This window comes from Dendrobium catenatum, unplaced genomic scaffold (genome assembly GCF_001605985.2).
Source record: "Dendrobium catenatum unplaced genomic scaffold, ASM160598v2 fragScaff_scaffold_412, whole genome shotgun sequence".
Lineage (NCBI taxonomy): Eukaryota > Viridiplantae > Streptophyta > Magnoliopsida > Asparagales > Orchidaceae > Dendrobium > Dendrobium catenatum.
Window position 1 is genome coordinate 907,372 of NW_021318874.1, and position 12,447 is coordinate 919,818.

General features: G+C 35.8%; 1 protein-coding gene across 1 annotated transcript in view; it reads right to left on the reverse strand.

The window, feature by feature from the left end:
* Positions 1 to 384: 384 nt before the first annotated feature.
* LOC110092726 (monodehydroascorbate reductase 3, cytosolic) overlaps positions 385 to 12,447 on the reverse strand; it is a 20,298-nt gene continuing 8,235 nt past the window's right edge. Inside the window, exons 4-10 of the mRNA XM_020817385.2 lie at positions 3,879 to 3,959; positions 3,183 to 3,301; positions 2,533 to 2,752; positions 2,160 to 2,278; positions 1,957 to 2,082; positions 998 to 1,138; positions 385 to 787 (exon numbers count right to left, since the gene is read on the reverse strand). Coding sequence (XP_020673044.1) covers positions 461 to 787; positions 998 to 1,138; positions 1,957 to 2,082; positions 2,160 to 2,278; positions 2,533 to 2,752; positions 3,183 to 3,301; positions 3,879 to 3,959 — 1,133 coding nt within the window. The 3' untranslated portion in view covers positions 385 to 460. The remainder of the gene's footprint in view (positions 788 to 997; positions 1,139 to 1,956; positions 2,083 to 2,159; positions 2,279 to 2,532; positions 2,753 to 3,182; positions 3,302 to 3,878; positions 3,960 to 12,447) is intronic.

A 12,447-nucleotide genomic window follows, 5' to 3' on the forward strand; every position in this document is an offset into this window, starting at 1 on the left:
ACTCAGCAAAAATGCAAAAAATATTCATTAAATACTCAACAAATACTCACAACTAATAATTGGCTTAGTATTTACGCAATACGCGGTAAGTATGCAGTGCGTACGTAATAAGTACGCAGCAATCCCAAAGTTCCGCTACGTTCGGATTGCACAGAATAATTTCCCATACATTAGTGATCTTTGTCAGAATTGTTGTGTGAACCCACTAAAGCCTACATAATTTCAATTGTAAACGTTAACAACTACCAATTGAATGAAATAAGGACATCACATGTTTAAGAAGCTTAAATGCCATCAACACGCACGACAGACAATAATCCACCAAACAAAGATCCGGTTTCAAAATTCAAGAGGCAGGGCCACGTCTTTTTTAAATTTAAAAAAAAAAAAGAGAGTTAAAATCATATCAAACGCTTTTATTACAAACAGCAGGGAGGTCGCCTAATGGGGACTCACCTAATCACTCCAACTTCGTTGCGAAAGAAAGGCCTTCATTCTTGAGCTGGTCTACGTCTGCCACAGGTGGCTGGAGCTTCGCGACCTTAGCAATTGCCTTGTTCTCCTCCGGCGTTCCCCCTTCTAGGAAAGCACCAAAAACCTTCCCATCTTTGATCCAGTATGAGCCAAATTTTGGCTTAGCAGATGATGGATCGCTATCACCAAAAAGAATCGTGTCTCCAACGTTGTCACCGTAGAATTGCCACGATAGATCAAATGCACGAGAGTAGAAGTATGGGAGGTAATCATATTCTTCAATATTTGTGCCTTCTTCAGCTGCCTTTATTGCCTGTAACATGAGAAAATGAGAAGCTAGAATTAAATTTCTATACTGAGGTTTCGTTCGGGACGACTTTCTTACTGTTTTTTAAAGCAGCTTTTTAGTAGAAAAAAATTAATTTTTAGATAAAAAGCTGTTTTAAGAAGTAGTAAAAAAACTGTCCCAAACCAAGCCTGAATCTGCATGGCACATTTACTAGAGGAAAGTTTTCAATTATACCTTTACAGCATGCTCTGCAGATTTTCTTGAATGATCAACATGCTCTACTCTCCTCAACTCGTTGTATAATTTCAGAGGAAAAGTGGCAACATCACCCACAGCATAAACATTAGGGACACTTGTCTTGAAGAAGCCATCCGTCTGGTAAAAAAGGTAAATAGGATAGATTTAGTGATGTGGTAAATTTTCATAGATGCTTCATCATCATGGTGTAAATTATAGATCACAAATTTTTTTTTTTGTAACGTTCAAAGAGAAGCTGAAAAGCAGAAAATTATACAGCAATCACATGAGAGCAACACATATTAAGTGTTGCAGAGATGAGGATGCTCAGGTGGATGAGTGGCTTTACTCTTAGAGACAGGATACGAAATGAGCATATATGTGAAAATGTTGGAGTAGCTCCAGTTGAAGATAAGATTAGAGAGAGTCGTCTTAGATGGTTTGGTCACATAAAATGACGGCCTTCGATGACTCGGTTAGAAAAATAGATGTATTAGATTTGACTTATGATAATAAAGGTAGAGGTAGATCGACAAAAGACTTGGTTAGAAAATATTTGAAATGACATTTCTTTATTAGATTTAGGTAAGAATTTGACTCTTAATAGGATACAATAGAGAAAAAAGATTCATGTAGCTGACCCTAAATAGTGGGATAAAAGCTTGTTGTTGTTGTAATCACATAAGAGTAGCTTCTTGTTGCATGAATCTGACTCCCAAAAATCATTATACAAAGCTTTACAAATTGAATTATTTTAAACAATTTTTCATCCCTACACATAAATAACGAATAATAAGCAAATGATTGTGTACTTTACGGCTGGAGTTATGAACAATCATAATATGTGATTGGGAAATATGGGTTTAAGAAAGAATAATCAATTTATGGTTTCACGGAGAGTAAAATAAACAGTTGAAACAATCAAGGTGACGCTAGTCAAAAGGATTTAGTCTAACCTTAATTCCGCCTTTCTCTTCATCAACTTGACCTTTGAAAAGTGTTGTGAGAGGTCTTCCACCAACACCAACAACAACAATATCAGCATCTAGCACTCTTCCATCCTTCAGTTTTACCGCAGTAACCTGATAATGGTCTAGGCATTAGCCATATGATGATAAATAATATAATCTGTGCAATGCAGCAATGTTCGAAAGCTTACATCCCCATTAGCATCAGAGTTAAATCCAACCGCCACAGTCCCCTTGATTATTTTAATTCCCTTGTTTGCATAATAACCCTCGTAAAAAGCAGCAATTCCAGCAGTGAAGAGCCTAGGCACTGTGAAAGCAGAAGGCATTAGCATATTTTAATTTCTTGCTCAAGGACTTGTACTTTCACAAACATTTGGGCAAGTGCGGGCTTATTTCATACGGGAGGTTAAAATAATGAAGATTAGTTAGTGAAGTCAAATGTAAACAACTATAGCATGCTTATACTGTCAGTCCCCATTTTAGGTTGATCTGATAGGATGATTAGCTTAGCCAAAATCAAGAAATAAAAATAAAAATATAGAAAAAAGAAGATGAACTTACTGCACCAGGGCTCAGGGTACACCATCGTGACTTCTAGATCATTTAGTTTAAGAGCCGCACCAAGTTCAAGACCAATGTATCCACCTCCAACAATTACAGCTTTCCCATTCTTCTTGCTCTGTATTACTTCCACAAGCTTATCAGCATCATCAATCTCCCTCAAGTATAATATGTTGTTGGCATTTGCCCCTTCAACGCCAAAGTCAGTCAGCCTTATGACCTGCATAACCAAGGAGCCTCACAAAACATGAAAAAAACTCACTTGAAATAACCATAACTCGTGTCAACAAGATAACGTGCACATATATATGTATAAAATGTGAGTGAAAATTCAATCTTGCAAGATTGTTTGTGATGTAGCAACTATGCAGAAGCTGTAGAATAGAACAAGATATCTGAAAACAAAATTTTTAATCTATAAAAGGAACTTCCAAGAGTGATGAAGCATCAAATGAAAAATGTAGTATATAACAAGGTTGCACTAAAAGTAGTTGCATAAAATACAAGGAAACTTCTGAAGTAATGTAGGCATCAAAGTGATGAATACACTACATAAGAAGAGGCATTTGTATAAACAATAAAAGAAAGATTATGATCAAGATTGCATAAGAAGCATTTGTATAAACAATATAAGGAAATTTCTGATATACCGATGAGCCAGTAGCAATGACCAAATTGTCAAAAGTATAAGTTGCACCAGCTGCACTAGTAAGAGTCTTCTCCGAAAGTTCCGCTTTCACAATTTCAGTGCTTAGTATCAGATCTATACCTGCAGTTAAAAAGAAGCAAATTCAGGAAATTAACATGGATCATGTCTGACTGCATATAATACATTCAAATCAGCAATGCCATATCTCCCCTGCCTAAAAAAAAGTGAATAATCTTGTGAAAGTGTAACATCAAGGTAACATTTTTCCTAGGCTTCCTTTGTTTTGAACGAGTAGAAAGAAGGGAAATAGAAAAGAAAGGGAATTGGTAATGATAAATGAATTAAATTGAGATTGGTTTTCATCAGCTTATTTGGTTGAAAGAAATTGAGAAATTTTTTCATAAAAAAATAAAATTTTTTCCTTAAAAATAACATGTGAATCATGCGAATCACAAAAATGATTTAATAAAATTTTCCAACCTACTTGGTTACTTTTGCCAAGGTTGGGTAGGGAATTGTGGATGAAAAAAAAGAGCATTTGTTCATATTTCCAGCATAGGTTTAATTATTAATTAATTACAATGGAACCAAATAACTAATATGAAATTGTGAAAAATGTATTTGCATTACATTCAATTACTTCAAGCCAAACACACCCAGAAGGATCTAAAAGTAGGTTAAGGAAGGACAGATCTACCTTTTTCAGAATACCATTCTGGAAGTAGTCTCTCTCCACCACTCCCGACACAAACATGAAAGCCAGGCAATCTTGCAGCTCCTGAAAACCAGAAGACATATCGTGTATCAGAAAGGTAATGTTCTTTATTCAAAACAAATTTTAACAGAAATCATAATTTATAAAGGAATAGCAGCCCCAATACATCTAGTTCCTGTAAGATGAAATTTTCAAATTGTGTTATGCTTCAGTAGCATAATATACAAAAAGCCACACACACGGTCCATTTAGGACATCGTTTTCACTGTTTGACTCTTCAAAATGCCGTCGCACTCTTCAAATTTTCTATAGTGAAATTTTTTTTTTACAACAATATCAGTTAAAGTATAGTCGCTATAAGAAAATTGATGTCCAGCTTTTTAAAAAATAACTCTATGACTACTTTACAAATAATTGTAAACATTCCGAATAAACTCTCCACCTAAGCAAATTTTTTGATGTGGGGAGAAAATCGTTGGATCGTTGGAAGACTTGGACTAGCAAGAAGGTAATCCCAATCTAGAGAACAAAGACAAACACAAAGCTTCAAAAGAGGATAATATTCATCAATTGTCTTTCCTATTACAATACTTTGCCTATTTATAGGCTAATAAGAACATTCTACAAACTATAAGTAGCAAACTTATAACAAACTATGATAAACTATTCCTAAGGAGTATTCTACAAAAGATGTTCCTACATCATACTCCCCTAGCATAAAAAAAGCTCGACTCCGTCAAGGCGTGTCATCGGGAGGGGGATAGGTGTAGTAGTCATGAGTAACCCTACTGAATCAAAAAATTTGCGACTTCGATGCATGTCCGCAAGCTCATTCATCAATTGATGAGTTCCTTTGAATTTCTACAAATTTGCAAGCCTCCATTGGTAGAAATAACAACATATTTGGCCCTTGGTGAATTCTTTATCCCAACTAGAATTGAATGGCAAGCTCCTGATTCCATCAAACAATTTGTTCCAACTCACAATATCCCTATTATGCATTTCATCGAACAATTTATGTGCATCCTGAATCTCCCCTGTTCATAAAAATGCCCCAACAATAGAGTTCCACGAAACCACATCCGACTTAGAGCACAGTTTCCTCTTCTCCATTTCCTTCAAAAGCTCATAACTTCTTTCGAAGTTCCAAATTGCACACAATCCATCAATGAAAACTGAATAGACAAACTAATCTACAACAACATTTAATTCATTCATTTTCCTGAAAACAAAGAATGCTTCCACCATCTTGCATCTCTTGCAGAAACCTCTTATAATGCACATATATGTAACCAAATTTGGTTTCAACCCGATCTTCTCCATATATTGTCGTAATCCTACCCTTCCTTACACAAGCCATCAATGACAGAAGTATAGCTGATCACATCCGACAATATTTCATTTTCAAATATCGACCCATGCTTCCTAAAAACTTCCATCAACAGGCCTTTTCGGAAATATCCACAATTACAACTAGCATACAAAACAATGTCTAAAACTATACCATCATTCTCCATCTTCTGTACAACGCCAGAAGCTTCAACAATTTTTCCTTCTCTATATAATGCATCCACATCAGTTGTATAAGTCATCAAACTAGGCTTAAAATGATGTGAAACAATCCATGCGAAAGTGATTTGCTTAAAGAAGTTTGCACGTTTAGATTTAGAGGCAATAATAAGCAAGATCTTATGTGGAATTGAACGATAAGTTAAATATTAAAGTGGTACCTAGCTTAGGTTATCTCACATGCATAGAAGTTAAGTTCAAAAGATAGCCAGCTTAATCCAACATTGCATACATGGATCATTCCAACAATTGATTCCAATACTAACAATAAGATTAGTCTATGAAAGATCCCTCACACAACTCTTCTAATTACTAGGCTTTAGTGGAGAAGCATTAATATGATCTTCATGAAGATAATAAATTCACATTCAAGGATGTAACTATGAAGATAGAGAGTCGGGTGCCGAAGTTACCCAAAGACAAGAGGGATACGCACTCTGGCAAGGTTGTTTGAAAGTTGGGAACGAAGTGGACAGCAACCAGGAACCTCCTCACACTAAGGAACAACCGGGAAGAGGGGCAAGTACACGTTCCGGATCTTCTAAATCATGGGTTGCAGGTGAAGCAGCAACAAGGAAGATGTCAATTCTCTGAACTTCTGGACAGCAATCCCGGTAGGAAGATTTCAGGCTCACCAAAATCCAGAAAAAGGAATTTCAGACTTTGGAACCAAAATCTGAGAAGACTTCCCTTTTTTCCAAATTCTTCTACAAAGCTGAAGTAATTCTTTAGAGGAATCTGAAATGTTTCAGATTTTCTTCTCTAAAAAATCTGAGAGGAATTCCAACTCTCATTTTAGGGAGGAAAAACTTAGCAGCAAGACTTATGGAAAACAAGCCATATGAAGTAGAGGAGGAGAGGAAATCTGAGAGGGAATAATCTTGATTTCCAATCTCAGATTTTGAAATCTGGAATAAAAGCTGAAATTACGTTTGAGAGGGGAGGTATTTGGGAGGTAATTAAGAGGTGGTGAGGTGGCAATTAGAGAGAGAAGCAATGGGGGTGAGGTGGCCGGCCATAAGGAGAAAGAAAGGCTTGATATTAACTCACATGGGGCCCACAATTTAATCACAGATTTTATTCAAAAATCTGGAATGGAAATTCCAGGTTTCAATTAAGAGGAAAGTGTCCTAATGTATAGCCCTCAATTAAATTGATTAGAATTTCAAATTGGATGGGAATAGCATTAGGAAGATTGCTAAAAATCAGGGATTTAACTTAGGAAAGTTAATTATGTCTCATGGGGAGGCTTGAAATTTCAAATTTCAAACCCCATGAAGGGAGGCCGGCGGCAATGAGGAGGAGGGAGAGGGGTTAGGGGGGAGATTCAATGCTTTCCAAATAAGTGAGATCAAGTAAGAGGGAAACTAATAGTTCCACTCCCAATGAAATTTGAATTGGATTCAAATTTAAAATCTTTCCTTATTTGGAAAGCAATCTTCAAATATGGAAAGTTTTTGCATTTCAAAATTTGAAATTCAAAAATCAGCAACTCCTTTATTTATTGCTAGGCCACAATCAAGGAGCCATTATGATGATTGACATCTTCATCATAGCTTGGGGCAAGGTGGTGGCCGGCGGCCAAAGGAGGAGGAGGGGGCTTGCCGTCGGGTTTGGGAGTTTCTTGATGGAGATTGGGTTGTAGTGGAGGAAGCTAGTGGATAAAGCGGTGGATGATTGAATCTCGAGTAGGGCTTGGCGTGGAGAGGAGGAAAACAAGAGCTGGAGAAGAAAACAATAAGATAAAATAAACCACGAGTCGAGGACGCTTCCAACGATTGACGGGTATTGCTTTTGCCCTCACCTTGGGCTTTCCATATAACACACACAGAGATCTAGGATAGTTGAACTCACCAAGAGATCAAGAAAATATGAACTCATAAAGAGAACACAAAGAGAAGGATTTAATTTTTAATAATTATCATCCCTTTTACAATAGCTTAAGGCCCTATATATAGGCCACAACATAAGAAAAATAAAAAATTACAAAATTGCCTCTTAGGCCACAACACTCAAATAAACTAACATAGGGGTAAAACAGGAAATAACATAAAATAAGAGCTAAAATTCATAAAACAACTCATAAATGACAATTTAAATTAGAGCCGTCGATTTACGACGCCTCCTGTGATAGATGCGCCAAATCTTCGGGCCGATGTCCGCATCATAAAATTTTGGTTCTTCTATACTAAACCAAAGTTGGGACTTTCCGATTCTAGAAAAACGAAAAATTATTGAGCTGTAGACAAAATTATCAAATGGGTATCTGATTTCCTCATAAGTCATTGTTTTCAGCACCTTGATTGCTCTTTCTATCCTACCCCGTGCACTGAATGATAGAACCAACAAGAGGAAAGTGATGAGAGAGGGCGAAATACCTTGTTTCGCATGCATTCATGAAACAGAGACAATGCCCTCTTTTGGTCGCCTCCGGAGATGCAAACTTTGCGAATCAAGGAATCACATGCCTTCACTGATGTAGCCAGTGGCGGATCCAGCCCTTTTTTAGGGTGGGCAAACTCAGTATATATAAAAATATAAGTACAAAAAATATAGATATATTTCACTAGCAAAATTCAAAGCAAAGCATTATATTTCATCATAATTTTTGAAATAAAAAGAAAATTATAGACTTTGCATTCTACTTTGCATTTTCTGATAATGTTGCATAATAACTTCATTTGGAACAGAGTCAAATATTTCTTTTTCAATATATGACACTAAACAGTCATTAAGCCATGCATCAATCATTTTGCTACAAAGTCGATGCTTAATGATCTTCATTATAGAAAATGCTCTCTCCACTGTAGCAGTAGCAACTGGTAATGTCAGCGCCAAAATAATAAGTTTATAAACCAAGGGATATACAACATTTTTTTATCCTTTACCATCTGTTTTGCTAGAGCAGCAATGCTAATTAAAGACGTAAACTCCTCGCTAGTACGCATATCAACAATATAAGTAGATAGCTGATGCTTAAGAGACACAAGATCAATCAAGAGAAGTCTGCTGGATATAATTCTGCAAGACGAATTAATTTTCCCTTCTCATATGCAGAAAACATATTACTCAGATTTAGACATGTCACACAAAGAAGTAACTAGGTGCTACTTTCTGAGAATCAGTTATTCAATTCCAGAAGTTGCATATCAATAACTGCGTAGAATAAATCTACTTGATAATGATGAAAGTTTGTAATTTCTTCACATATTCGCACAGACCATCCATGTGCCTTGAATTTAGAATCCATATAGGGAACATCAATTTCAAAAACATTACAAAAAACTTGACACTTCTTCAAGTAAAGACACTCATTCATTTTTCCTCATCATTTGCAATCGTTGCTTGGACACTTGTACCAATTTCATTGCATTTATAATATCTTGATCCTTTCTTTGTAATGCTTGTGACAATTCATTTGTAATCCCTAAAATGTCAATCATCAAATGCAAAATCAAGACAAAGTCAAAAATTTTCATGGCATTTATTAAAACACTAGCTTCAACTGATTGTTGATTTTGTATATCCTATTCCTTCATAATTTCTAGCACTTCAAGTACATAAGCATACATTTTTGTTAGACTGATTAATGTTTGAAAATGTGAATTCCAGCGGGTGTCACCATTACGATGCAAATTGGTTTCTTGATTCAAACCTCGACCACCGCTTAACTCTCCACTACTTAAATGAAAAAGTATTTAATCACGCTGAATAGTTTTTAGTGTATCATTCCTCTTGCATGAAACTCCAACAGTGTTTACAATTTTTGAAGTCATCTCAAATAAATATTTTAATTTCTAATGATTTTTTGCAACAGCCACCAAACATAATTAGAGTTGATGTGCAAAATAATGAATATAGAATGCTTGAGGATTATTTTTTAAAATGAGTGCTTTCAAATCATTGGACTCCCCTCGCATATTAGATGCTCCATCATAACCTTGTCCCCGTATTCTATGTAAACTTAACGAATGTTTTGCAAGAAGTGATTCAACAGCTACCTTGAGTGTTATTGTATTTGTTGAAGTAACATGAGTAACACCTATGAACCTCTCAATTACTTGATCCAGCTTATCTACGTATCTCACCGCAATAGCTAACTGTTCTTTTGTAGACACAGAGAGAAATTCAACAACTAGAATGGTGAAGTATGAATCACTAATATTATTCATGATTAAAGTCAAGGTCTCAGCAGCAATAGATGCACAAATCTCTTTTTGGACTTTTGGTGCAATCAATTTTAACTTAGCATTTGCATTTTCAAATGTAACTTTTCTGACTTCTTCATTATGATTTGCAAGAAATTGAAATAATTCTACACAATTCCCTTGATTATCAGAGCTAGATGATTCATCATACCCACGAAATGATAGCCCTTGACGAATAAGAAATCGAACACAACCAACAGTTGCAGTTAGCATAGTGCGATATTCTTTTTTTTGTTTCTCTTCTTTGCTTAACCATAAAGCGGGGATACTATGCTCTTGAAGCTTCATTAAAGCCTTACATTTATGTCTTGCCTTGTTGTGTGCATTATTGTGATCTCCAACATGACTCAAAAGCTTCTCTTTTCTCTTCCAGTTCTTAAATCCCTCACCAACAAATATGTCTTCACAGCCTTGGGAAGTATTAGCTTGCTCTTGAGGCTTAAATAAGTAATAATATAAACAAAATACAGCATCTTTTTGTACACTATTCTATCCAAGCAGGAAATTCTTCAAACCATTTTGAGTTGAACCTACGAGCAATATTTCCTATGATTTTTTTGAGTGAAACAATGATTTTTTGGTTGATGCGGCCCTTTCAACATATAAGCTCTACGAACTTTATCACGCTCATTCACATCATAACTCCATATTGATGGTCGAAGGGCAAGGTTAGCTGGAAAATTGTTAACATCAATTTCGACACGTTCTTTTCGCTTCAAGAATCTTTCCATTTCTAGTAAAACAAGTAATAAACAAATGATTTGGGTAGAATAAAATAAAGCTCTTCATATTCTCATATCGAGCATCATGAGTCTTAATTTGACAAAAAAGAAAACTTACATCAACCAATACCTGAAGCACATACCCTAAGCAAATGTGTTGAAAAAGAAACAGTTTTCATCTAAAAAATCTATTTTCATTATGAAGAAGACTTTTAAAGAGTATATATTATAGTCATTAGAATAACATATATTGGGTCAAAAAAATAATGGCATAAGAAGCACATATTATCCACTGGAATTTTCTACTTCAATAAAATCTGCACTTTTTAACCCTCCAGAACTAGTCATCCACACATAAACAGAGGAAATAATATCAGAGATTTAATTATGAGTTGCAGTAGGAAGAATCCATCCATTATTAACAGTAAGAGCAGAAAGGGGAGAATTAATGGGGAAACTATTGAGAATAAAGTGAGAAAACGGAGAATCAAATAGGTATGCCCCATCACAATGATGATCCCAATGAAGAGAAATAGAGCTAATAGAGACCTCAAAAGAGAATTTATGCTTTAATTTTCCAGTTGTATTGCATATAATTTTCCAAAAGGGAGATGCATTAGGTGGGGGAGGTTTCCAACGAGAAATATACATGGAAGATAGCCAGACATAAGTGAAGATGGGCTATTATAATCACAGTAAACCACAATGGAAGACATTACCAAACCAATCGTAAAGAAAGACAGCTCTCACACAAAGCAAAGCCAAACAAATAGTAAGCACTATGGCACAAACATTCACTCACAATTAATCATAATTTAATGTGATAAGATTATATAAGAGAATGATTTGTTGCTTTCAGAATACTGAAACACTAAAATAATTTTCTATAAATGCTAATGAGGATACTAGAAGATGATGAATAACTTAAAAATAAACTAATCATATAAATATGATATGTGGAAGGACTTCTTTAAAAAGTATCAATCCAAATGACTTAATCTTGATGAGTTCTAGATTTGAACTTATAGATGAAACTTTAAATTTGTTTTAAGGCTGTTATCATCAGTAAATTTGTAAAATATTGATGCAACTTAACTTTCCTTGTCAATGCAAAATTGCAAATCACTCACACAGTTACACTGCAACCACTTCCTTGTTCATCATTTTACTACTCTCAACTGAAGCAAAATACTCACTCAATTAAACTTCATAATGATTGAATTAAAACCTAACATAAAATAAATTCATCAACAGGAAAATATTTTAAAAATGTGTTCCATTCTAATCAAATCCACCCAAAAAAGACGGAATGTTGCGAGTTACCTTGACGTCGTGAACAAGAAGAGTTGCGCCTGCGGTCTGCGAGTCTGCGAAGTACGAACCGAATGTGGGCTTCGAAAATTCGGCCCCGGCCTCCACTCGCTTTTCTTATTCGGCGAGGGAGTTTTAACGGAATAAGTTCCGAGGTAAATTTTGGAAGTCAGATGGGTTTGTAGATAAGACACTACCCAGAGATTTCACCCTCATTTTGTGAGGACTTTATGATCTGAGTTCTGGTTTCCTATAGGCGCAAGCCCCTATAGTTAATTACCCCTCCCGATCACGAGAGAGAACTTTCGATTAAGGCTAGTCGTCAATCAGATACATATAGAATATACGTGTTATCTGGCATATAGTAGAGCAATAGGTCTGGATTTGGAAATTGAAAAAATATGGTTTGGAAGATTTGGGAAAATTTTATATTTAAAATAGAAATTTCACCATCGTTCACTTAAAGCGGATGGTGGGGGAATGGATGATGGGCCCGATCAAGATCCCATGGTTCCGTCGTCCCGGGCCATCGTGGTCCCTGGTCTACTTAGTCAGAGGAGGTAGTCGACCCAACCTGACAGAAGGATCCTTGTCGGCAGCCATGGGTTGCTTCGTCCAAGGGAACCTTGTAGACCTGGGGTGGGAATTTGCCTAAGGGGACAAATTTGAATCCACCTTAGCTTACAGAGAGCTTTGTGCCCTATCGATCATATCCTATTGATTCATATCTCAAAGATTTAA